General features: G+C 39.1%; 1 protein-coding gene across 1 annotated transcript in view; it reads right to left on the bottom strand.

Annotated features, from left to right (window-relative positions):
- Positions 1-8,925: 8,925 nt before the first annotated feature.
- AFAP1L1 (actin filament associated protein 1 like 1) overlaps positions 8,926-10,783 on the bottom strand; it is a 76,080-nt gene continuing 74,222 nt past the window's right edge. Inside the window, exon 19 of the mRNA XM_069102335.1 lies at positions 8,926-9,136. Within this exon, the coding sequence (XP_068958436.1) occupies positions 9,113-9,136 (24 nt within the window). The 3' untranslated portion in view covers positions 8,926-9,112. The remainder of the gene's footprint in view (positions 9,137-10,783) is intronic.

The following is a 10,783-nucleotide window of genomic DNA, read 5'->3' as shown; positions in this document are numbered from 1 at the left end:
GCATTTTCCATCATGTGTGCTTTGGAATTGTTATAGGTCCTTGCCTTGCTTAGAAGGGCTAAGTCTATCAAAATCAGTCCTTGTGTACAATGTTCCCCTGGTTCTACTCCCTTCACTCAGCATAAGTTCATATAAGTCTTTCCAGGTTTCTCTGAAGTCCACCTGTTTATCATTTCTTATAGCTCAGTAGTATTCCATTGCATTCATACACCATGACTTGTTTAGCCATTCCCCAATTGATGGACATCCCCTCTATTTCCAATTCTTGGCCACCACAAAAAGAGCTGCTATAAATATTTTTGTACATATGGGTCTTCCTCCCACTTCTATAATCTCTTTTTAATATAACCCTAGAAGTGGTATTACTGGGTCAAAGGGTATGCATATTTTTATAGGCCTTTGGGCATAGTTCCAAATTACTTTCCAGAATGGTTGGATCAGTTCACAGCTCCACCTATAATGAATTAGTGTTCCAACTTTCCTACATCTCCAATATTTATCAGAAAATAATGGTTTTTAGAGAGGAAAAAAAGTCAGCACAACTGATCTTTATTTTGAAAAAGTCTGAAAACATGTGCCCAGTATAACACTTGTGGACCTTCCACCTCCATGTGGGATCATTTAGGGGCACCCTCTCTGCTTAATTTGAATTCTGCTTGTCTTTATAGTTTTGTTACATTCGCTTTTCATATTTTCAATGCATAGATGCTCTTCCCATTTAAATTGTTTTGTTTTTGCTTTTTGGAGGGGGGAAGGCAGGGCAATTGGGGTTAAGTGACTTGCCCAAGGTCACACAACTAGTGAATGTTAAGTGTCTGAGGCCATATTTGCACTCAGGTCCTCCTGACTCCAGAACCAGTGATCTGTTCACTGTGCCACCTAGGCACCCCCCCTTCACTTTTACATTATTCTAGTTTTCATGGGGAAAAATAATTTATTATATTATTTTAAAATAAATTATCATACTATTTTAACCTAACACTATGTGATTGTTTGCACCCAGAAGGCCAACTAACCCCAGGAACTCTCTAGGAGTTCTAGAGATGACTAAAAGGAATGTGGGGTTCCCTCAGGTCTAGGATCCATGTAAAGCACTCTTTTTTGGTTCTACCCAAGCTTTGTGTTTTGAGTTCCTTTATGTTTTGACTTGGCCAAAATTTTATTGAATGTTTAAATTTACTCACATTCATTTCAATGTACCTTGCTTTCAAGTCACCCTCTTGCAGAATTACTCAACTGTGTGCCAATAGTTTGTGCAGGCACCTTTTTCTAAATTCTGTATAATGTAAACCTTCCAGAACCTAGAACAGAGGGAACCACATCTGTTTTCTGACTTGCTCTCCTCTACCAAATGACCTAATAAATTTCTTTCTAAAACTAACTTGGATTTTGTGTTTTTTCTTATGAGCAAAGTTATTGTGTATGTTATTTTCTTGGTTCTGCTTACGTCATTCTATATTGGTTCACACAGATCTTTCCATGCTTCTCTTTATTTGTCTCACAATTTCTTTTTTTAAATAGTTTTTTTTTTACGATTTATATTTATTTAAATAAGATTTTTCCTAAGTAATTTATGTTTTCCACTTTATCAGACACTAGGTTATTAAATTCTATTGTTTCTGATTCTCTCTTATCTAGTCTCTTTCATTGATCTATTTCTTTTTTAAACCAATTTCAGATAGTTTTGATGACTGTTGCTTTATAATGTAGTTTAAGGTCTGGAAGTACAATTTCCCCTTCATCCTTATTTCTTTTCATCATTTCCCTTAATATTCTAGATCTTTTGTTTTTCCAAATGAATTTCACTATTATTTTATAAAGCTTTATAAAGTATCCCCTGGGAAATTTGGATCGTATAACATTAAAGGTGTGAGTTAATTTTGTTAATATTGTCGTTTTTATTATATTGGCATTAAGCTACTTAAGTTATTCCTTCTAATTTAAGAAACACATTGGAAATTGAAATAATACAAGCATTTTGCATGCTTTGGTAAGGTGATCACCAGATATTTTGTGCATTTTGTAGTTATTTGGAATGGGATTTCTCTTTGTTTTGTTATTATATAGAAATGCTATTAATTTTTGAGGACTTATTTTGTAGCCTGCAGTTTTGTTTCTCAATTAGTATCTTTTCTGTTTCCCTAGGATTTTCCAAATATACTATCATATCATCAGTAAATAGGAATAGTATTATCTCCTCTTACCTTATCTTTATGCCTTTGATTATTTTCCTCTTGCCTTGTTAACCTGCACTAGCATTTCCAGAACTATATCAGTTCATGGTTTTGTTTGTTTTTACTTTCTTTTGAATTTCAAGTATCTTAAATTATGGAGAGAGATGAAGTTTATTTTTGGTGCATAGCCTCTCTGTTTTGGAGAAGTTTGAGAGGTTGAGGGCATTAGAGAAAATGTCTAGACATCTATCTTGTTTACTATATGACTGGGAAGTCCTGAAGTAGCCTTTTGAGTAGTTTCCCTGACTCAGATCTCTTTACACTTCAGTCTCTCTAAATTCAGCTGGAAAATTAATCTTTTTAAAGTGGAGGTTTGACAGTGTCACTTCCCTCCTACCCCCATTCAGAAAATCCCAGTGGCACCCTATCACCTCAAACATAAAATCCTCTATTTGACATTGAAAGCCCCATAACCTAGCCCCCTTACTTTGCCAGCCCTCTTACACATTACTCTTCTCTTCCCCATTACCCTCACCACATGTCCCTTATCCAGTGACATTGGCCTCCTTGCTGTTCCTTTAACAAGACATTACATCTCCTGATTCCATCCATTATCACTGGGAATCTTCCACACTTGGAATTTCCTTCCTCCATGTCTCCATCTCTTAGCTTCCTTTTAAGTTCCATCTAAAATCCCACCTTCTATTTGTGATCCCCCTTAATGCTAAAGCCTTCCCTCTGTTGAATCTCCCCAGTTTATCCTGTCAATATCTCCTTTGTATATAGTATGTTTCCATGCCTTCTTCTATTTGAACTGTCTTAGGAAGATTCTGAAGATCACCTGGCAGGATAAGGTACCAGACACTAAGGTCCTTTCTCAAGCTAAACTGCCAACAATTCAGACTCTACTGTGGGGAACACAATTCTGATAGGCTAGCCATGTTGTTTGAATGCCAAATGTATGTTTGCCTAAAAGACTATTTTGATTCAGGTACGCCATACTGGGTGGTCCTGTGCCAGTGTTTCTAATATCATGCAATCAAGTCCAGAGTCCTTCAGAGAAACCTTGAGTGTCCCTGTATTGCTTCTTCTGACCCATGTAAATGCTTGCCTTGTGTGAGTTCTCCATACTTTGAGACCAAAGAACAACCAACCAACCCCGTGAAGGGAAATCTTTACTTCTTAAAGCAACCTGTTCTATTTGGGGTGTTCCCAAGCGTTGGGTTTTTTTTAATATCATACTGAAATATGCTGTTTTGTAACTCCTATCCACCATTTTATAAATGGGGAAGGGCCTGTTTGAGAACAGCTATCATTCCAAATGTATAATAGAACCTCTACTGAGAGAAATTTCTTAACCATGATTTTCTACTTTTGAAGTTTCTCTGGGATTTGGGCTTAGTATGGAGCCATATGATTCAGGAAGCTTTAAAAGGAACTTAGGAAATAGGGCTGCAAGTTTGAAATCATAAGGGTCTTGGATGGCAGTTGTGGGACATTGACATCACTCTTCTGAGAACCCTTAAAAATGACTTTCTTAGAACTGAAATGACCAGTTTGGGATGTGGAGGAGAGATGAGGCAAATCGTTTCCCTGTTTTTCTTTGAGAAATCAGGGCCGTAGGTAGAAAATGTTGCCTGTTGTCAGATAAAGTTACTTTGTTGATTGTTTTGTTTAACTGTTTTAATCTCTTGCAGGGGAAGACTCCTGGGGTGGGGTATATATGTATACATATATGCATGTGTGTGTGTGTATATATATGTATGTATGTATTTTTTTCTGAAAATAACCATGATATAAAAACTAAAAGCATAAATAAAACTTTTACTTTTTAACAAGGAAGTGACTTGAATCCTCAGTCAAACTGGATATTTGTTGATATCCCCTAGATTGTTAATTTTTCTCATTTCTCCATACTTCCTTTTTGTTCCTTCCTACTACTATGCCTCTTATCTTCTAACAGGTTATGGAAATTCTATCCATCTTTCAAGGCCACTTCTTTCTTTATGCCTTCTCTGATGCCTTCACCTTCCCCTTACCTCCAGCCAGAAATGATTCCTTATTCCTTGGATTTTCCTTAATATGTACTCTGGATCATTTAAAAATCATCTATGATCATATCACACCCCTGCTCAGAGACTAAATGGGCCTCCCTATTGTCTACAGCAGGGATCTCCAAACCTTTTTGATCTTGTACCCTATAAGAAAAAAAATACAGAGCATGCAATTCCTATTTTTATATATTTATCTTTATAAATTATATCAATGGTACTATGGTATTAATAAGTTTGTGTATTATGGAACTTGTAATTAAGAAGTGGCATGGTCAGATCTACAACTGAAGAAAATCACTGTGGCTGTCCTGTGACTGGAGAGGGGAGAGGAAAGGCATAGAGACCAATTAGGAGACGGTTACTATAGTACAAGTGAAAGGTGCTGAAGATCTGAATCAGGTGAGTAGTTCTGTGAGTGGTGAGAAGCAGACTGATATGAAAGATGTTGCAGAGGTACAAATGGCAAGATTGATTGGCTTTGTGAGGTGAGGGAAATGAAGAGTCCAGGGATATTGCCTTGGTTGCAAACCTGAGTGACTGGAAAGAATGTTTGGGAGAGGGCTAGGTTGGGGGTGGAGGAAGGCAATATAATCCCAATCAATATATGTTTTTTTTACCCACTAAGAAATGAAACACGAGGAAGGAAACTCGAGGAAGGATCACTTGCTAAGTGATCACTGTTGGACAGCTCATGCAGATTAGGAGGACTTTTGCCTGCCTAGAGATTCTTGGGTTGCATTTAGGCTCTCATGCCTGGATTTAGGTTCTCATTTCCATACACCATGTAGGTTTCAGTTTAGTTTTCATTCGTGTCTGACTCCTCAAAATCCGTTGGAGTTTTCTTGGCAAAGATAATGGAGTGGGTTACCATTTCCTTCTCCAGCTCATTTTACAGATGAGGAAACTGAGGCAAACAGGGCCTTAGGCCATATTGATGTGACTTCCTGTCCACCCAAGGGTACGTGAAATCAGTACCTTTCACTTGATAGAAGTCCGAAGGACTCACCCCCTCACTATTGCATTTCCATATGGAGAAGAGACAGACCCCTCATCTACCAGCTTTAGCCTTGTTTAATACCTTTTCTATGGTATGGCTAAGTAAGTCTTTTTGTTAATACTAATATATAGGTATTAATAGGTGTTAATACTAATATATAGGTATCTTTAGTTCTGATATATGATCTAAATTACCAGGGTACCAGGCTCAGGCCACTAGCCATAAACCTCCCTGAAGGACAATCACAGGAAGAGTAGGGAAGGGTGAGGGGAGTGGCATAGTGTTGCTGGACACACCTTTATGATTAACAACAGGGGGAAGATGGGATGTGGCCGATTTCACCACCTTCTGATGGAATTAATCAAAATTAGATCCTCTTTGGCTCTTTCTATGGCCCCGACTTTGAAGATCACTGTTCTCTAGGATGAAATAGAAACTCAACTTCAGCTTTTAATGACCTCCACATTCCTGTTTCTGCTTACCTTTCCTGGCTTCTTTTCCTTTACTTACTTTTGTGGACTGTGTTCCAATGTTCCAGTCAGTTTGTGCTACTAGGTGTTCCCCAAATGTTTGTGCATGTTTTTTCTACCTCTGTGTAATTCCACAGCCTAGAAAATACTTCCTTTTGATCTTTGCATGTCTTTTCCTCCTCTTATACACATACCAGTCGTACATAGTCTCAAATGTTTAGATCCCTTTTCCTGGTTCACTTTCACTCTTATCTCATTTAACTTTACATTATAATTGAAAACATGGGTCAGGGACTGCTACTGTTTCTATCTGAAGCACAGGTCCCTGCAGAAAACTGGTACCTGATGTTTATTGAATTAAGTTCCATTTGGCAGTCATCGTATCTTGTACTGTAATTATTAATGTCCCTGTTTAATCTCCTTTACTTCCAAAGAAAGGAACTGAATCACATTTACCTTTATTTCCACATCAGACTTCACACATAGTAGGGGCTCAAAAAGTGGTTGGTGGATTCTTATTGGAAGAGTTCTTTTGTTCTGTTAATATTTAGGTGCATAATTATATTTAGTGACATGGAGTATAGGCCATGTAGGCTGAGATATCACAAGGAAGCTGTACCTCCATGGACTATCAGCCCCCTGGCTCATAGAATGGAGAGGACAGCTAAAGGAGCTTATTCTCTTTAAAGGACAGGGACACTTTTTTTTTTAATCCCAGAATAGGGCCTTGAACATTCAGTAGTAAAAATTTATTACTTTAAAAAAAATTAAATGTAATTGCCTATTGGGAGCTCCCTGAACTCTCAGACTCTAAAATTTTAAACAAGTTTTATGGGTCGACTAAAAGGGAGATCACCTCCCTCATCACAACTCAGTACTGCCCACTTGGACAGCTGTGACCAAGTTAAAGTTCAGCTATTGACTGAGTCACCTAAGACAATACAATATGGAACAAAGAACATTAATTCACTTAATCTGTTTCACTCCTAACTCTTGCACTACCTGGTGGTACAACTTTTAAGTTACTCACTAATCTCTCTGAGCTTTCTTCATTATCAAATGGCAATAACATCTTTTGTTTATCTCATAAAGGCTGGTGTGAGGATCCAATGAAATAAGGTACTTGAAAATTCCTAAGGGATACTCCTCCAGTAGAGTAAATCCATGAAGCCAGGGACTAGGTCTTATCTAGACTTATAAAACGTTGCTTTAAAGGATGTTAAGGATCATTTAGTCTAATCCCTTTATTTGACCAATGAATTGGAGGCTCAGAGATAAATTGCCTCACCCAGAGTCAATAAGTGTCAGAGTTGCCCAGGATTTGTTTCCAAATCTAGGATTTTCAACACAAACTTTGTCTTTCTAGCTTAGCAGACCACAGTGCCTGCATACAGTGGGCATTTGATAAATGTGTGCTGAATTTGAAATTGTGGGGTCCTAGGTAACTTTCTGAGATTATTAAAAACCCTCTGGGAAGATTGCTGACACCTTGATGAAGAGTTATATAGTTTTATCTTTATTGGAGGAAAACATGACACAGACCTTTAAAGTGCATACAGTTTTAAACAGTGATTTGTGGCACAGTATGCATGATAGCTCAACATCTAAGGCCCCCACTTTCCCAGTGTGCTTACACTCACTCAGCAGGGCTTCCTTTGGCTTTTGGCAATGGAATATTTTACAGGAAAGGTGGGAAAGGGAAAGGGGAGGAGCCCTTTTCCCTAGTGAGTTACACATCAAGATGGAGGAAGAGAAATCTTAAGTACCTAGATTTCTCTTAACTCATTTCAAGCAGATTTCTATTCCCATACACAACAGATTAAGTGGCAGATGCCTCAGGGCCATCACATGTGAGAAGAGGATCGGAGAGTGTTAAGGATAGAGTCCCAGGGAAGATGGCACCTGCACATTTGTTACATTAAAACACCTGAGTCCTTGGCTCATGTCTTCCTATGGAGTATACAAATTCACAGGATTTTGAGCGTGAAGGGACTTATTTGATCTAAGCCCTTTATTTTCTATTTTATGAAGCTTATAGACTTGAGTGGCTTGCCCAAAGTCATACAGGTTACAGTTACAGGGTTGAAATATATTAACAATAATAATAGCTTATATTTCTACAGCACTTCGACATTTCAAACTTTATATCCATCATCTCATTTGATTCTCACAAAAGCCCTGTGAGGTAGGTGCTGTTATTGTCCCCACTTTGAAGATGAGGAAACTGAGGCTCAGTCACATTAAGTGATTGCCCTAGGGACAAGTGTCTGAGGCAGGTCCTCTGACCCCAAATCCTGTGTGCTTTCTGATACCACAATACCTGTCTATGAGCAGGTGTCTGCTTCTGAGTATACTATTAGCATGGTGACCTTGTGTGTGTATATCACTTTCCTGGGTGCAAAGTGTGCGTTAAAACACCCCAACTGTTTAAGTTTTTACCACTTCTTCAGATCTTTGCTTTCATAGTAATCAGATTTAGCTGATGGCACGTACAACAGACCCTACTGATGGCTAGTTGTACTAGACTAATCCACAGGGGGAATAGGTGAAGGGTCACAGGATTCACATTCTGCACAGCTTTAGCCCAAGTTTAAACAAGTAGCTATTATTCTACTCATCTCCTGGTACCTCCTCATGGTGTGGAGGTAACTTCCATCACATCGGAAGCTCTAGCCAGGCCCCAGCACACTGGAAAGACTTCAGGCCTGGTGAGAAAGATGCATTCATTGTCTGAGGATCAGTTGAACTGAGTGTGGAGAAGCTTATCACCAAAAAGGTGGCCACCAAAAAAAAAGCTTTGGAGGGCCATAGCCATTGATGAACATCAATAAAAGAGGGGCATTGTTCAAGCCATGAAATCATAGGTCTGTGGCAGCACAGAGGATCCTCTTCATATTCAGGATCAGACTGGCTTCCAGCAGCTACCAGGGCCCCAGGAACCCTTTCCAGTGTCATAAGATGAGCTTCTCCTTACTACAGTATCCCACATGCTTTAGTGTTTCCTCATCATTTCAGATTTAAGAAATGGGATGCTGAGAGTCAAAAAAAGGTGATTATTCACTAGTTCCTTATTTCTTCAAGTGAAAAAATGACCAATCCAGTTTGTCCAGGGATACTTTGTTACTTAATAGTCCTCTCATTCCAATCTCCATTCCCACCCCCCACCCCCAAAGTCCCAAATGTGTTCCTCATTCCATCACTAGCATATCTACCACCTCCCCCCCTCCCTGCACCCTTGTGGCAAAGTGCCTCCTCCCTTTCCCTCCCTTCCCCCCTCCCCCCTGACACAGAAAATGAAGGTGGTCTTCATGTGTTCCCAAACAGTGGTACATTTCTCTGGCTCTTCAGGAAAAAGGAGCTAAAAGGTAGGACTGGAGAAACTGGTATCTCCCAGAGGATATATTTCTCATATTCCTCTTAGGTCTTCTTCATTTCCCATTCCTGCAAAGCAGAAAGACAAATAAGCAGATTTTACTGAATGGTGTTTAAGTTGAATGAAGAACATGAATGCCATCACCTTTATTGGATAGTCCCCTTGGATGAGTGGCCACTCTACTTCTACCCAGAGGTCAGGGGGCAGAGAAGAAAGGAGCCATATCTAGGTGAGGCCCCAAAACATGTAGTGGCTCGCTCTACTAAATGAGGGAAGGAAGACCCGTGATCCCTATTACAGTAGCTGTAAGAGAATCGCATTAGAGGTGACCTCTAACCTCATGCAGTCTAACCCCCTCATTTTACAGCAGAGGAATCTGAGTTCCAGAAAGCAGGGACATCACCACCACATAATTACAGAAGCTGAGTTAGAAGAGACTCTCGTTATTTAGGCTGACTCTATACAAATCATGGTCCCATCTACAACACCACTGGCAACTAGCCATCATTCTCCCTAAGCATTTATTGTGAGGATGACTCATTATTACTTTAAGGAGGAATCATCATTAGGCCCCAAAGTACAGGGCCAATAGTGAGGATTATATACCAATGTTATAATAAAAATAATACTGGTTCGTGTTTTTTAAAGTGATCAAGGGTTTATAAAGTGTTTTCACAACCAGCATCATACTTGAACCTCACAACAACCCTGTAGAATTGACAGTGTAAGTAATATTATTCACATTTTACAGAAAAGGAAACTAAGACCCAAGAGAAGGGAAATTATCTGCTCAGGGTCACACAAACTGGGACTGGGACCTAGGTTCTCTGCTGACAGACTACACAGTGCAGCAGAAGGAGCACAGGATCTGGTGGTGGAAAACCTTGATTCAAGCCCTACCTATGCTACTTACAGAGTGATCTCTGCCAAGTACCTGAGACTCAGTTTCCTAGGGAGACCATTGATATAGCACTTGAAGGTTTGCACAGAACTTTACATATATTATCTCATCTGACCTTTACAACAAGAAGTGTTATTATTATCTCCATTTTATAGATGAGGGAACTGAGGCATACAGAAGTTAAGTGACTTGCTCAGGGTCACACAACTAGTAAATGACTGACGTGATATTTGAACTTGGGTCTTCCCGATTCCAGGTCTGGCACTCAATCCAATGCACCATCTAACTGCCCACCAGCTTTGACACGCATCACAATAAAAAAAAAAAAAACACTTTGAACTAACAAGTGATTGGCTGTTCTCTAAAACACTGACAAAAATGACTTATCTCCTTGGGTTTTTGCCTTAGTATCCTCAGCAATTATAACACATAGAATGTGTTTCATAAATGCTTGGTAATTGATTAACAGCTGTTTGGAATGAAACAGTGAATGACCAAAATCATTCTAGGCAAGAGCTTACTGAAAAAAAAACTAAAATGACAATTGCCCCCTGGCCAACAAATGCCCTAAAAGAGTGGTCATAATGATTCAATGCCACCTTGGAAAAAGGTCTCCAGTAGAGTGCCTCAGGAATCTGCCTGGCCATGTACTATTTTAACATTTTAATCAGTGACTTGGATAAAAGCATAAATGATGTGTTAATTAAGTTTGTGAATAAGTGAAAGCATGGAGGAAAGTCACACACTTGATGATGGCAGTCAGGGTCCATAAAAATTGTCACAGGCTAGAATCCAGGACTGAATCTAATATTGT

The sequence above is a fragment of the Petaurus breviceps genome, unplaced genomic scaffold (assembly GCF_028583685.1).
Source record: "Petaurus breviceps papuanus isolate PSGF00001 unplaced genomic scaffold, PetGlider_PUasm1.0 551, whole genome shotgun sequence".
NCBI classification, from domain to species: domain Eukaryota; kingdom Metazoa; phylum Chordata; class Mammalia; order Diprotodontia; family Petauridae; genus Petaurus; species Petaurus breviceps.
Note: the sequence above shows the minus strand (reverse complement) of the source record. Positions and strands in the feature narration are given on the sequence as shown.